We start from the raw sequence: 16348 nt of genomic DNA, 5'->3' as shown, positions 1-16348 counted from the left end.
ATTTGCTTAAAATATTTTTTCCAGTTTCGCTTTTGTGTTAAGAAGAGAATTATGTGTCAGTAAAAAGAAAGTCCAAGTAAAATTTGTAACAATTGGCATTCTTTAGATTTTGGGTATTAATAAATACTATTAATTATTTTGTTAAACTTAATGTCTTATTAAAATTTCTTGTCGCCTCAAGCAAGGATATGTTTATTGATTTGAGAGAGAGGGGAAGGGGGGCGGTGGGAAGAGGGGGAGAGACATCTGTGGATTGCCTGCCGTACATTCCCGACTGGGGATCAAACCCACAGCCTAGGTCTGTGCCCTGACCAGGAATTGAAGCCTCATCCTTTTGGTGTACGGGGGCGATGCTCCATGCTCCAGTCAGGGTGTTAACCACAGTATTTTCTGATACACTGTATTAGAAATTACTTTGTAACACAAGTTACAAGGTAATTACTTTGTAACCTAAGTCCTGGATTTAATCCTAGAACAGGAAAATGACATTGATGAAATAACTAGTAGAATTTGAATAGTCTGGAATTCAGTTCATAGAAATGTACTGATAATGATTTGCTAGTTGTGACAGATGTGCCACAGTAAGGTTCCTGGGGAGAGCCGAGTTAGGGGGCTCTCCCTCCTCAGCTTTTGTCGAGCTCACAATAGAAGAATTCAGGCGAGAGACAGTACGTACAGGGGAAATGAGATAGCAAGTTTATTTTTGAAATACACTTGAGAATGAGGCTGCAAGCGGGCACCCAGCTGGTCTGAGTGCTCCGTCTGTTGGGATTTTGGGGGTTTTATGCTTGTAGCCTTCTAGGTTCCCTCTCCTTGCCTTTCCAGACCTTGGGATTAATACACAGTTTCAAAGACTTTCTTTACCAGGTAGTGGAAACCACGCATACGGATCCTCAAGGGCTCCCTCCTCCTGTGCTATCAAGGTTTTTCTTGTGATGTTTGGAACACCTGGCAGTCTTATCAGACCAGGCTCAGGGCTGCTGAATTAATACGTGAGACAGTCTCCCTCCCCTCCCGCCTTGCTTTACTATCTATCCGACCTAGCAGTAGTGTGAGATACTAACGGGAAACTGGCTAAGGGGCATGTGGGAACTTTTCTGTAAACCTAAACTTATCCAAAAATCAAAAGTTTATCTTAAAAGTTATTTTGTGATAATAATTTAATATGTTAAAATGAATCATTTTTAATTTTAAGAGTTCTGAGATCTGGTTGTCCTAGTTTTGTCATTGATTGAGATTTTTGCAAATCACTTTTTTAAAAAAAAGATTTTAATTACTCATTTATTATTTTTAGAGGGGAGGGGAGGAAGAAAGAAAGGGAGAGAAACATCTATGTGTGAAAGAAACATTGATGGGTTGCCTCTTGTATGCCCCCAACCGGGGATCTGGCCCGCAACCCAGGAATCGAACCAGCGACCCATGGCTTTGCGGAATGGCGCTCGGCCAGCTGGCCTACACGGGTCAGGGCCCACCCTCCTGTGGTTTTAACTGCATTTCCCAGGGAGTGATGGTAGCAAACACTTTTTCACGTCTTGGTAACCATTCACTTATCTTCTTTTGAGAAGCATCTCTTCAATGCATTTAGCCACTTTTATGAGGTGGTTTGCCTTTTTATATTTATATTTATTATTGAATTGTAGAAATTCTTTGTATATTCCAGTTAAAAGTTCTTAGATATGTTGCAGATATTTTCAATGACCTACCCATTAATTTGTTCAACTGCACTTTTAAAATGTTTTATTTATTTATTATTTAAAATTTTTTTTACTTTTCTATTGAATTTATTGGCATGACATTGGTTATCTGTTTTATTTTTAATTTAGTACACCAAAACTCACTCTTCGGTGTATCATTTTCGAGCTTTGACAAATGCGTAGAGCTGTGGGATCAACCCCACAGGTAAGATACAGGACATGGTCCGTCACCAGTTCCCTCTTGCTGCCACTTTGTGGTCACCGCCCCCCCCACCCCGAGGTTCCCACCTGACAACCACTGAGCCTTGGACGAAGCCAGTTTATAACATTTTTTCTTTTATAGATCTTGTTTTCGGTGATGTATGTAAGCACTCTGCCTAACCCAAGTTCACAAAGGTTATATGCCTTTGCTAGAAGTTTTGTAGTCTTAGGTCTTATTTAAGCCTTTGATGTGTTTTGTGCTTTTTATATCTGGTATGAGATATGGATTGAGGTTCATTTTTGATAAGTGGATATCATTTGATTAGAGGATGTCGAGTTATTATATCTGGTATGAGATATGGATTGAGGTTCATTTTTGATAAGTGGATATCATTTGATTAGAGGATGTCGAGTTATTCCACCATCACTTGTTGAGAGATTACCTTTCTCCACTGAATTGTTTTGGCACCTTGTCAAAAAGCAGGTGGGCACTTTGTGCGTTTACTCTCTGGGCTCCGTATTCTGTTCTGTTGACCTGTGTAGCTGCAGTGAGCTCCTGGTCAAAGAAGTGGTTAGTTTTGAAGAAATCCATGTTATCAATTTTTTTTCTTTTATAGTCACGCTTTCTGTGTTTCTCTATGAAACCTTTGCTCCCTCAAGGTTGGGAAGATCAGCCTCCCGACGAGACTTTGAGCTCCATGAAGGTGGGAACCTTGTGTTGTTTTGATTTGCTTTTTTCACTTGCCTGTAGCACAGTGCCTGACCCTCAGCTGGCATGCAGCTGCACTTATTGAAGGAGGTAATGGCTCTGTCTTAAGGATTTAAATATAATAATAATAATGTATTTGATTCACTGCCTGGCACGTGCAAAGTGAATATTCAGGAGTCTGCTTTCACCGCAGCTGTGTTTCTCTTGCGATGAACCGGCTGTACTGTGCTGTGGCTGTCGTCAGATGAGGTGTGAGTGTCTGTTGGCAGATGTTACGTCACGTGCGAGGTAGCTATCCCTCCAGGTCTGCCTCGCCCTCTTGCCCTGTCTTAGTCCCAAGTATATACCTCCTGACCCCTCCTGCACATCAGCCTTCATAAAATACAGACTCACTGCAGGTTGCTGTTATGTTTTTGAAGTGTCATTCATTTCATAGAATTTTGGTGAACCTGCCTCTTATTCCAGTCACATCCTTTTCCTTAGTTCCTCTCCCTCCTCTTCGAGGATGACTTAATTGACCCAGGGCCTTTTTCCCCAAGCGTCTACCTAAGGAGAAGTTAACTGGAGGGCCAATCGGGGGTGACAAGCTGGTGTCCAGGTTGGGCAGCATCTGAGGGTAGAAGGGAGCAGGTGATGGTGGCTTTCTCTCTTGGATGTAGATAATTCGTGTTATTTATGAGAAGTAAATACTGGAGTTCGGCCTTGTCACTTTGTTCTGGTGTGACTCTTTGGCTGATAGGAGAAAGTAGCTGACACTCCCCCTGAGCTCTGCAGCCCCCCTGAGCTAGCTGGTCACCTGCCTCTTCTCATGCACAGTGGTCAGATGAGCCTCCCCTCCCACTGGAGAGCTGACTGAGTGTTGATTCTCTTTGTGCCCCAGGGGCTATTTGGGAATGGGTTCGGTGGTGGTAGTGCTTGGGGAGCTACAGGCATTTACAAAGGCATATCAAAGAACTTGTGGATGTATTTCAAAACTACACACAGCAGGAGCCCTGGTCGGATAGCTCTGTTGATTGGAGTGTCATCTTATATACCAAAAGGTTGTGGGTTCAATTCCCAGTCAGGGCACGTACCTAGGTTGCTGGTTTGATCCCTGGTTGAGGCACGTGTGGGAAGCAGCCAGTCGATGTTTCTCCCTCACATCAGTGTTTTTCTGTCTCTCTTTCTCCCTCTCTCTCTAAAGTCAATAAACATATCCTCGGGTGAGGATTTTAAAACACACACACACAACAGGAGTGTTGTGTTCCCAGTGTCCAGGTCCCCATTGGCAGGCAGGCGCTCCTGGTCCCCTGGGGCTTTGCTTGGCTGGCCTCTTTGGAGGCGCAGCATTTCCTAAGTCCTGTCTTCTGTCTTAACAAAGAGGAAATGGGTCCGAATCAGAAATTTGGACCCAGTCCTTTGAAGGAGGATGGGTTGGCCACACCCCGAATCAGAATGAAGGGCATCCTGGCAGGGGGAGCTTTGATTCCACCCCAAATCCCGACCTGTCCTTCTTAGCTGCGCTGGCTTTGGGCATGGGGGTCCGGGTGAGAGCACAGAGCCTAGTTTCTGGCCTCCGTCCTGCTGCTGCCAGCTTGGCATGGGACATGGAGCAGGTGCTGGACTAGATGGGGGGTTCAAGCAGTGTCTGGCCTTCCCTTGCGTTTTACTCGTAAAGCTTCAGTCCTTCAGTTTTCTCTGAGCTACACAGGTCTTACTTCCCCTTGAGCTCTGGGCCCTCGTGTGAAAATCATGGGGCCGGTTGGGCTCTGAGCTCCTTCCAGCTTGATGTTTAGATGCTGGCCACCTTCCTGCTGCAACCCTGGCACCTGCCAGAGCTGAGGGATGCTCAGGCCTGCTGCTAACAGCAGCCATAACTGGACTTTGCTTCTGAGACCCAGCGGCGGGCCATGCTGTGCAAAGCCCCTGTTCTCTGGTTACTGCTCCCATCTTCCCTTTCCCCCTGTGGGTCCCTCTGAGAGCATTTGCCTTTTCAGTGGTCCTCAAGGATTATTCCAGGGGGTTGAATACATGAAACTGTTCAGCAGCCAAGCACTGTTTTAGTGGATTTCTCCTTTGGGCCTTATGACCCTCCTCCCCACCCCCTGCCCAACTCAAAAATTAGGACAGCAGGGCAAGGACGATCACCCCCATTTTCAGAGGTGAAGGAATGAAGCCCAACTAGGCTGAGCAGGTGTCATTGCTGATGTGGGGCTTCACTGGTCTGAGAGTTGGGTCCTGTAGTTTCTCTTGGGACAGGTCATTGCGTCCTCTTTCAAGGCCGACACATTGTGCCAGGAAGCTGCAGGAGCAACGAGGTTGCAGGCAGGCCTGTTGGAGCCATGAAATGACAGTCACCACGAAAGGGCCAGAGGGACTACAGGGGGAGCTGCAGAGACTGCCGAACCAGGGCTCCTGAGAACCTGCGTGGAGGGAGGTGTTCCTTCACCTCAGGAAAGGTCAGATGGCACTTAGAGCACTGTAGGGACGGTGAGAGGTTGTAGCACAGTCACAGTCTGTTCTAGAGTGACCGCCGTGGATTGTTGCACGTGCCTGGCAGTGCTTTTCCTCACCTAGTTGGCCTTCCCGAGTCCATTTTCCGTCCTGCTGCCAGTTGGTGTTCTGATAGAGCGCTCCTCCAGTGCCAGCAGCATCCACCCCTGGAGCCAAGGCGCATCCGCAGAAGCCATCTGGTCCTGCGGTCCCGTTAGGTCTTAAGTCCTGCTGAGCCCCAGCCAAGCAGAGAGCTCCTTTCCTGCTTGGTGGCGCTTGTCCAGGCTGGGCCCTTGGCCAGTAGGCCTTCCCCACGTTCACTGGTGGTTCAGGTGCTGCCTATTCTGAGGCCCAGTTTAAGCCCCACATTTTCACCTTCTTACCTCAGGACACAGGTAACCCTTCTTCAGAAGGCCTGCTTAGCAGGGATTCCCTCTGTGTTTTTAGTGATCTCTGTTGTCATCAATGGTCTCTGTCCCCTCTTGAAGGCGTCCAGAGAAGAGGCAGCTGGCCCAAGGTCCATGGTGCTGGAGAGGACCCAGCATCCCATGGGAGCTCTCCTTCTAAAGCTGTCATGTCACTTGTACAGCAGGGCCCAGCCAGCACTTATTTTCACATCTCTCCCTTCTGGCTCTAAGTGTTGTGTTGGTTAACTGCCTCTGCCCCCGCACTGCCCTGTGTGGGGGGCAGAACGAGGACCCGTGGGAACTCCCTGCCCTGCTGGGAAGCAGGTGTTAGCTCTTTCCAGGGAAGAATGCCGCAACAACCTGATGGAGGCCACGCTGCCCACCGGGAACCTGGGGCCTCTGGTCCCAGGGTGGGTGCTCCAGCATGGTGCAGGGGCCGTGTCTAAGGATCTCTGTCCACTAGTAGAGGCTGTGGAGCGGGCTGTGGGCAGAGGGAAGCCATGGGGTAGCGTTCTCTTCTGCATTTCTTGGCAGGACATTTTTTCACTTCCTGAGCAATGTCACTGGACACGTGTGCTTCCGCGATGCTGTCTTCCTCTATTTCTTTGTGGGAAAACGTTGAGAAATCAATTCTGAAAACTGAAACAGCATATTAAATTTCACACAGTAATTTAAGACAGCTCAGTTTACATAATTCAAAATGAGGCCAAGGCCTGCTGACAAAGAACGAATGGAATCTGGAGAAAGACTGTATTGCGGGGACTTGTGAATTTCTACAGGGCATGAACCCTTTAATTCCCACACATTGCATAATTTAAAGCGGCAGTTCTTCAAGTGTGGCCAGGGGTCTGGGAAGGGGGCTCTGCAAGGTCAAAACTATGTTCTTAATAGCAGTTCTGACCCCGAGGTGCCATTTGCCTGTCGCTCTTACTCTCTCACAAGTGCACAGTGGCATTGCCAGAGGCTGCCTGACATGTATTGACAGCTAAATGGGATGTGTGCTTGGGATTCCTTTTCTCTCTTGTTTAAAGGGTTTTTTAAAGTTGTGGTAAAATACACATAACATAAATTTTAAGCACTTTGGACATTGCTAGGTAGCTCAGTCGGGTGGAGCGCCGGCCCAGTACACCAGGGCTGTGTGTTCGGTCCCCTGTCAAGGCACATACAGGAGTCAACCAGTGAGCGCATGAATAAGTGGAACAGCGGTTGGATGTTCCTCTCTCTCTTTCTTTCCGTTCCTCTCTCTCTAAGCTCAGTCAGTAAGTACATAGAAAAAAGAAACAAAAGTTACCACTTTCATCACTGTTAAACGTGCACCTCAGCAGCGTCAAGCACATCGTCGACAGTGTTGTGTGGCTGGCACCCAGCGTTCGTTCCCACACCGCAACTCATACCCATCACCTCTGCCCCAGCCCCCGGCAGCTGTGTCCCTACGAATTTGACTACTCTGGGGAGGGACCTCATGTAAGTGGAGTCACATAGCATTTGTCCTGCACTGTCTTGCTTATTTTCACCCAGCAGAACGTCCTGTAGCTTCATCCATTTTGTAGCATGTGTCAGTTTCCTGCTTTTTACGACCCAGTAATGTTGCCTAGGGTAGCGATGCCCCATTTTGCTTATCCATTCATCTGTTGATGAACGCTGGGGTTGTGTCCGCCCTGGGCCGGGGTGAGTAACGCTGCTGTGGACACCAGTGCATGGGTGTGTGCGAGTCCCTGCTTTCAGCGCTCTTGGACACGTACCTAGGAGTGGGATTGCTGAAACACAGCAGCTCTGTGTGTAACCTGTTGAGCACGAGCTTGGGACTCTTGTGTTTAAAAACATTTCTCAGTTTTGATTTCTAACACAGTAAGTGTCCATATGTTTAACCCACATAAACTAAAGAAGATCTTCTGGGTTCTCAGAAATTTTAAGTGTGTAAAAGGGTATTGGGAGCAGAAGGCTTGGGGAGAGCTAATGTGATAAAGGTTCTCGTTGGTGCTGTGGCCTTGCACTTACTTGGTGGGGGTGGGGGTTATTTCAAACAGCGGCAACAGTCCATTGGCTAGAAGAGCCCGCTTAGCTCTCCCGCTTTACACCCAGGGGACAGTCATCACAGCAGAGGGCCTGGGACAGGGGCCTTGGCAAAGCCAGTACTGGGAAGAGGAGGTGACTGTTTGAGCAACTTTGAGGCAGAAATTGTTTTGGATGCTTTACAAAGGTCCTCAAGAGGATACTAAGGAAGACAGGAAAGGCATGTCGACTCACAGCTAGTGAGGCCCATTGGAGCCGGCAGAACCCCTGGCCGACGTGCTGAGCAGCTGACTACGTCAGTCTCCCCCACACAGTACAGGTCCCGGGTTTACCCTGCTTTGTTTACCACTCTGGCCAGGCACCTGGAGAGTTGCCTGGCTCAGAGTAGGAGCTCAGTAAATGCTTTGCAAGTGCGTGATTCACCTGTGTGAACCAGTGACTCACACACTGGATTGATTTCCGAACAGCCCCTGTACTGCAGGTGACTCCTGTACTGCAGGTGACTCAGGAAGGGAGAGAACCTTCCCCAGGATGTCAGACGATTGTTGTTGTTGTTATCGTTTTTAACATTTATAGTTTTTAAGATTTTATTATTTACTTTTAGAGAGAGGGGAAGGGGGAGAGAGAGGGAGGAAAACATCAATGTGTGGTCGGTACATCCATCTGTTGCCTCTCGCACACCCCCAACTGGGGACCTGGACAGCAACCCAGGCATGCGCCCTGACTGGGAATTGAACCAGCGACCTTTTTGGTTCACAGGCCAGAGTTCAATCCACTAAGTCACGCCAGCCAGGGCTGATTTCATCAGGCCTTGCTTTTAATCTCTGTTAGGACTGAGCAGCATTTAGTCTGGAGTTCGTTTTTTCCCCCACTAATGATGCAAAACTATTCTGAGTACTTGAATCCATGTCCCACAAGTTAGGAGTTTCTGACTGCTGCAGAACAGGGATTGTTTGTGGTCCTGCTGAATTTTGGTTACTCTTCCCTCTTACCCTTTCGGGTGGTTCTTTGCACAGCCTGGGGTGGTTTCCTCCCACCATACACTGATCAGCACCATGCCTACTGCCCCAGGGTCCTTCCGTGCCTTTCCAGAGTCTTGTCTGTGCGCTCTTTCTCTTCCTGTGATCCCACAGTGCTGCGCTGTGAGTGCTACCTGCCTTAGTTTCCCCTAGGTTTTAGCCACTTCCGCTCATCCCCAAGAGTCTTCCGGGTCCCCTTGGAGTCCCTCCGCCTGCTCTGTCGCCTGGAAACGTTCTTTGGGCAGTTAGGCTCACTTGCGTGTTTCCCGACTCTCAGGGAATCACTGCTCTGTCTCGCCCGATGACCGACCACCAGTGCCGAAGGACTGGGGTTTTATGTACTCCGTGTTGCAGGTGGACAGTTAAATTCATTCCTTCAACTCCATCCATTCTTCCTGTGTCATCACACCGGTGTGCAGGACTTTGTCCCTCGCACCTCAGTGTTTCCCACGGGTTCCAAGGTTTGCCCATTTATCAGCTGCCACCTCAGTCCTAGAGTCTGCCAACTTTTTCTTGAAGGACCAGAGAGTAACTGTTTTCAGCGTTGCAGGTCATACGGTCTCTGGTGCACCCACCCAACGCTGCTGTTGTAGCTCAAAAGCAGACAGACTATGTATGTTTGTGGCTGTGTTCCAAGAAAACTTTATTTTAAAAAAACAGCGGGCAGGGCAAGAGTTGGCTCGTGGGCTGCAATTCGCCAACCCCTGCTTCAGTTCAAGACCTTTCTTGGCTATTTAATATTTTTCTCTGGTCCCCTATTTTAATTGCTTCCAGAAACCATTGCCAGTGATATCTGCTTAAAATATAGATACAGCATACCAAATAAAGGTCAGAATTATCCTTCCCTCACAGCCTCCGCAGGCTGGTCCTTCTTACATTTCCCACCTCATCTCCAGTGACTCCACACAGTGTAACTGGCATGCCCTGCTGCCCTGCGATATTCCCTTAAGCCCTGCTGTCTCTGGATTGCTCCTCCCTTCCTACTATGGCATGTGTGCCTCTGAAACCGTCCACCTGCCTGGGGAACCCTGCTCACATCCCACCGTCTTTAAGAAGCACCCCAGCCCCGCAGGTGGAGGCAGAGTCTCCGTCACATCGAGCGCCCCTGTGGTGGTGACCTAGTGTGTGTGTGTGTCCGTGCGTGTGTATGGAGTGTGTGTGTCTTCTCTATTGACCCAGAACCCCTCAGGAGAGAGAAGTGTGCCCTCTTGTTTCTGTCTCCCTGCCGAGCAACGCAGGCAGACGCGGAGCAGAAACGTGGCGATGTATGTTTGAGTTTGAGCGTGAAGGTCAATGTCTTGGGGGGATGCGATGCTCTGGGGACCTGTGGCATTTGGGGCACAGCTCTTGGCTCGTCCTTAGGGCATGTGTGCAGACCCCCGAGGAGGCGGGCTGTCGTCAGGCTGCTTGGTGTCCGGCTCACGCTCACGGGATCCGGGCAGTGGCAGGACCGGGCAGTGGCAGCTGGCCGCTCCAGGTCTCCACTGCTACTGCCGCTTCCTCAATGGCCTCTTGCCCTTTGGTTTCACAGAGCTGTGGTGCAACCCTGGGCAGTTTGCCTGTCGCAGCGGCACCATCCAGTGCATCCCCCTCCCCTGGCAGTGTGACGGCTGGGTGACTTGTGAGGATGAGAGCGACGAAGCCGACTGTCCAGGTGAGTGTGTCGGGCAGGCAGAAGCACATGGCCCCTGCGTCCCATTGGGGAGATGGTGTCATCCAGCACCCCATGCTACTATATCCATGCGCTGGAAGGTTATTTTGAGCACCTCCTCCCCTCTCTTTCTCTGTCTTTTTAAGAAAGATGCCCAACACAGATGGATCTCAGAACTTGTGAGATGGCAGGGTCAGGGCTGTGGGGAGGCGTGAGGGGCGCCTGTGATGCCATGTTTTGAGAGGTGCCTCTGGCCCTGAGAGCAGCGCCCTGAAGTGTGGCGGCCTCTTGCTTCCCTCTTGCCCGGCTTCGGAGGTGGGTGCCTTCGCGACATGGCTGGAACCCTGCTGAGGGTCATTTAGACGGACCTTGGCTCCCCCTCCATCCTGCTCACTCAGTCACTGGTCACTTTTCACTGGGGGTTCTCTCCCGATGATGCACGTTGCGTAGAGAGGGAACGCCACAGAAGTCTGAGTTGCTGGGGTTCCGCCTGGCTTCTGGTCCAGCGCCCTCAGAGAGGCTAACACACCCACGAGTAATGGTGTGCACTGCATCCCTGGCTCTCAGCTTGGGTTGTAGTGTCTCGTGTGTGCTCCTGCATGTGTGTGAGACAGACACTCACGCACACGCTAATGTGTTTAAGACCCAGGTGGTTCTGATAAAGGCCCTAAGAGGAAGGTGTGTCTTATTCCAGCGTGACAGTCTCAGACCTAAACTCTTCAGCCTTGCATTCGAATTTCTTCACAGTCTGCCTTGTCTTTTGCCAAAGCAGTTTATCCCTATTTTCCCCTCAACGACTCAGGGAGGCTCTTTCCTGTGCTCACCCCATTAAGAATTTCCTAGCCACATGCTTTGTTTATACCTTTCTCCCCTCCTGGAATCCCCTTGTTCGTTTCTGCGTGGACATGTCCTGCCCCATCCTTCCAGGCTTGGCTAGATGGTTCCACGACAAGCAAGCATCTCTGGGCCGCTGGCTGTAGGGTGGCTTCTGCCAGCACCTGCCCTTCTCTCTCCAACCGCCCATAGATAGAGCCTCTGGTAATTCTTACCATCACTGTGCAGTGCTTGATCTCTCCTTCCAGGCTGAGCCTCCCTCAGGGCAGGAGACCAGTCCTCTTCCCCAGGGGGCCTGGCCTAGTGTGGGCTTCTCTTCAGCCTTCAGCCAATGACAGGAGCGCTGTGGTTCCTATAGGCCAAGTGCTGAGGAAAACTGATGAAATCCAGCCAGGGCATCAGGAGGCACATCAAGTGGAATTCCACATTGGAGCTTGGGATAGTGCGTGGGGGGGGGGGGGGGGGGTCCCAGAATAAGAAATAGAGGTGGTGTCTTCGGACTGTATTTGCCTGTAAAGAGGACCCCTGGAAAAGGACTCCTTTTAATCATCCCTGTGCCTGTTCGTCCTTCACTGGATGTGCATGTCTGTAGTCGAGCCGTCTGCCTTTCCAAATGAGAGGCAGGATGCTGCTGTCTGGGTTAGGGACTTCTGGGATAGGCCTGTGTCTGAGAGCCTACCTGGTCATTCCTTGGGTCACAGCCGAGGGCGTGACCTTCCCAGTACTTGAGATGTGGGTACTAGGTGCTGGTAGCCTGGTGAGGAACCGGTGATTGTGCCTGGGAGTGCCACCTGCTCTGACTTACAGGATGAAACTTCATATCTAGCCTCCTGCGGAATTTTCTCAACGAAGAACCAAATGGTTCTTGGCTTGTTTTAAAACAGAAGCATGGCTTACCTGCTGCTTTCATAGCGTCTTTGGCTTAGCTCTTAAGGTTGTGTGTGATAATGGCCCTGCTATAGATACTGAGAACAACGGTGGGCGCCTCATCATGGTTCACCTTGCTCGTTGCTCCATGTGGTGTGGACTTGCTGAAGGCAGGGACTCATCTGACTTCTCCTCGGGTCATGTGGTTGGTACAGAGGGTTCCAAGTCGCGTACTTTAAGTGTTGACTTGACGTTACGTAGGTTCCTGTATCTTCTCCCCAAACAGAATAATAAAGTCTGACCTACGGGAGCCCAGATTCTGAGCAGATGGCATGTTTTAGGCCCTGACCATTGAGGGCGTGATGACAATGACAGTGTGAGCAGGCTCACTGAGGCCTAGGAGGGTCTGCTGTACTGGAGGAGGGGTGAGGAGGCCGACGGCCTGTGGAATGCCCAGCTCCTCCGGCTCTGATCCTGGGTTTCTGCTTGGGGACGCTCGAGAGGAACTCTTACAGCACCGCTCATACTGGTCTGCGTCTTGGGACAACCCAAACGTCTGCATTCACTCGTTGGCGCGTTCCGAACCCAGACAGCAAGGGAATGGCAGGTTCTTGCAGCTACATGGATGAATCTTAAAACCAGAATGTAGGTGACAAAGGCAGTTTGCCAAAAAGTCCATATAGCACAATAAACACAAGCAAAACTGACTATTATCTTATTTACAGATATATACATGTATGGTAAACTGAAAGGAAAAAAAAGGTAATACAGTGATATACAAAATTTGCACTCCTAGTCCCTCCCTGGTGGGGAGACAGAGGAATAAGACTAGAAGAAGCAAGCACGTAGTCAGTCCTAAGCTGAGTTTGAGTTCTGAAGTCAGGTGGGGGTGGGTGCTTGTAACTGTTTTATTATTAGGCATTATTTTTCATGTATATTCTTTGCAGTATTTCAGATATTATACAGTCATTTTTTTTTTTTTTTAAGAAAAGCCCATAGATGAGAGAGTGAAACCGACTTAGCATAGCACAGAAACTGCAACCGTGGGCTTCCTTGAGAGAAAGAACACGAGGGAGTGACCTGCTTGACCAGCAGAACCCTGACAGACGTGGAAGTTCTCAGTGCCACTGCTGGCGGCACCTGGGGCGGAGGCAGAACAGGAGCGGTGGAATGCTCTTCCCCGTCCGCCTCCCTTCCTCACTCATCACAGCTGGGTGACTTCTCCTCCCACCAGTGGATCTGAAGTTTATTTTCCAAACCCACGCTGGCCCGTGCGGTGGCCATGGGTGACACAGGGCTGTCGAGCACTTGAACTGGCCTTTTGGAACGAAGGTGCGCTAAAGTGTCCAGTGTGCATCTGATATTAAAGACTGAGTTTTAAAAAAGTGAAATGTCTCATTAATACTTTTTTATATTGATTACATGTTGGAATTACAGTATTTTGAATATACTGGGTTAAATGAAATGAAAATTCATCTTTTGTTGAAATGTGGCTTGCATTGTATTTCCATTAGCGCCTGGACTTAACAGTTAGCAAAATAGGAGGCATCAGGCCCAGCAGAGGGGAGCCATGCAGGTGGAAAACAGAGGAATTAAAGTAAATTCTCTGTGGGGGCAAGTGAGAACCTCGGCCATCTCTTCTGCCCTGCCCCCCATTGCTGGCACCCAGATGTTTCCCCAGGCAGGGGATTGGAGGGGTCTCTCCTGGAGAAACTTGCACGACATGGAAGAGGTGTAAGGTGACAACATAATGGAGGGTTCTGGTCCCCACCTTGAGGCTCACCTGACCCTACCAACACCTGGCCTTTAGTGTTCACAGAGCCTCTGGGAAGCTGGACTACCTTCCTCCTAAGCATGAGAGGCAGCAAGTGTTCTAGACTGGAAGAAAACATCCGCGGCATGCTCACCAGACTCTGGGCAAAGCATTCTAGGCCAAAAGGGCCAGAACAGAGTGGCTTGGGGTGGCCAACTCTGATGCGTGTAAAGCGGTGGTTAAATGCGAGGGCCTGGAACCAAGCTGCTGGGGCTGGTACCCCTGCCTCCACTGGCTGTGGCCCTGTGGGCAGGCTGCTTTGGGAACTTCACCTCCCGCAGACAGTTCTTGGAACGGAGCACGGCACAGAATAGTGCCTCAGTACATATTAGCAGCTATTCTTGTTTTATAATAAATTCAGGGAATAAAAGAAAACTTTAAAAATATACTCTGACATTAGCAAAATGGCAGTCTAGGAAATTCCAAGTCCTCATTCCCCTACAGATACATTTTTAAAAAGCAACTAGAGCCATGGCTGGTGTGGCTCAGTGGATTGAGTGCCAGCCTGCAAACAGAAAGGTCACCAGTTCGATTCCCAGTCAGGGCACATGCCTGGGTTGCAGGTCAGGTCCCTGGGGGGGGGGGGGGGGGTGAGAGGCAACCGATTGATGTTTCTCTTCCTCTGTCTCCTTCCCTTCCCTTATCTCTAAAAATAAAAAAATAAAATATTTAGGAAAAATTTTAAAAAGCAACTAGAGACTGGCTAAAATAACTTTAGAAGCCCTAGAAATAGTCAGAGGTCTACACGCAGGGGTGTCAACCTTTTGGTGTCTCTGGGCCACACTGGAAGAAGAGTTGTCTTGGGCCACACATTAAATACACAAACACTGATGAAAACTGTGAGCAAAAAAAGATTTTAAGTAAATTTACGGTTTTGTGTTGGACCGCATTCATAGCCATCCTGGGCAGTGGGTTGGACACCCAGCCACAGGAGCACCCAGTCAAGAAAAAGCCACATTCAAATGGTAGGAAATTTTGTATCATCAACTCACCTTTGCCCCCCAACTCCTTCCCCACCTGGCATATAGGTCTGAGGAAGCAACAGCCCAATACCTAATTGCCTGCCTCTAACAGGAGGGAGGCAACAGGGCAGACTTGACTTGAAACATTTTAACCTGTCTGGAGATTGCCTGAGCCACTGATTTCCCTGTGACTCAGAGCTCAAGCAGGGAAAACCAGCGTAACCCAGATTTCAGGCTGTGAAAAGCAGGGGAAACAATTCAGGAAACAATTCAGGAAACTGTTACAGAGGTGGAGTGGGGGCCCACAGAGCTTCAGATGCCTGGGGCAAAGGACTAATGGTGGAGGAATACAATAGAATATCTAAGGCCTTTGAGAAGTTGGCTGGCACTGTCGGAGAAGTTAAGACATTTAAAGCAGTTAGGTCTATTTAGGAATCAAAAAAGCTCACACTTAGGCCCAGATAAGATGTAAGTGCAGAAAAGACTTGAGAAGGCTCTAAGCTCAGAACAAGCCTGCTAATTAGTGGAAGTCTTCCCCAGTGCAAGGCTAGTCTGCGAAGACTAGGAGAGGTGGCTCTTCCTTCCCATGCCTAATTTTCAACGACAGCAAAATCACCAGGCATGGAACCAGACAGGAACACCTGGCTCACTTAAAAGAATAAAAGTAAGTAGCAAAAACTAGCCCTGACATATTAGACAAAGGCTTTAAAACTATATTGAATGGGCTCAAAGGGCTAAAGGAAAATACAAAAAACTAAGGGTAACTGGGAAAACAATATATGGAAAAAATGAGAATACCAACAAAGAGAAAGAAATTATTAGAAGGAACCAGACAAATACGATAACTGAATGGAAAAATGCACTAGTGGGGTTCAACGGGCAGAAGAAAGACTAAACGAATGTTTTTTAAAAAACTTTTTTAAAATGGATTTTTCTTAGGTGGGCAGAGAGAAACATCAATTTGTTGTTCCACTTATTTATGCATTCAGTGGTTGCTGCTTTTTTTTTTTTTAAGATTTTATTTATTTATTTAGAGAGGGGAAGGAAAGGAGAGAAACAGCAATATGTGGTTGCTTCTCATGCGCCCCCTACTGGGGACCTGGCCCGCAACCCAGGCATGCGCTCTAGACCGGGAATCAAACCTGTGACCCCTTGATTCGCAAGCAGGCACTCAACCACTGAGCCACACCAGCCAGGACCATTGGTTGCTTCTTAATATGCGCCCTGACCACGGAACCCACAAAGTTGGCATATCAGGGTGACACTAACCAACTGAGCTACCCGGCCACAGCCAGAACTGAATGAACTTGAAAATGACATTTGAAATTACATATTTTGCCATGTATAACATGCACTTCTTGCCCAATTTTTTGAGGGAAAAATAAGGATGCACACTATACACGGGCATAATGATTACATACCGTGGGTATGATAATCCCGTGTGTGATGTGCACAAAAACGTGGGCACACATTATACATGGCAAAATACAGTGTGTTACCAAACAAAAAAGGGTGTTGGCCTGCCTGCCACCCCAAAAGCTACACGGAGGCAGGTGCTGGTGTAAAAGGGAAGTTTCATTCAGGTGCTATGTGATCTGGGAGGACGGCAGACTCCCCATCTCAAAGCCTGTCTCCTCAGCAATACCAAGACAAAAGCCAGTGTCCAGAATTGCTGCTCCAGTTTATTTTTTAAGATTTTGTTTATT

General features: G+C 48.9%; 1 protein-coding gene across 4 annotated transcripts in view; it reads left to right on the top strand.

Moving 5' to 3' along the window:
- Positions 1-16348, top strand: part of DGCR2 (DiGeorge syndrome critical region gene 2) — a 60457-nt gene that overhangs the window by 9644 nt on the left and 34465 nt on the right. For 3 of the 4 annotated variants that reach the window (XM_053927774.1, XM_053927773.1, XM_053927772.1), the window contains exon 2: positions 10047-10169. The exons of the other annotated variant lie outside the window; for it this stretch is intronic. In XM_053927774.1, coding sequence (XP_053783749.1) covers positions 10047-10169 — 123 coding nt within the window. The remainder of the gene's footprint in view (positions 1-10046; positions 10170-16348) is intronic. 4 annotated transcript variants of the gene reach the window in all.

The sequence above is a fragment of the Desmodus rotundus genome, chromosome 7 (genome assembly GCF_022682495.2).
Source record: "Desmodus rotundus isolate HL8 chromosome 7, HLdesRot8A.1, whole genome shotgun sequence".
Classification (NCBI taxonomy): domain Eukaryota; kingdom Metazoa; phylum Chordata; class Mammalia; order Chiroptera; family Phyllostomidae; genus Desmodus; species Desmodus rotundus.
This window is presented reverse-complemented; position numbering and strand designations above follow the sequence as displayed.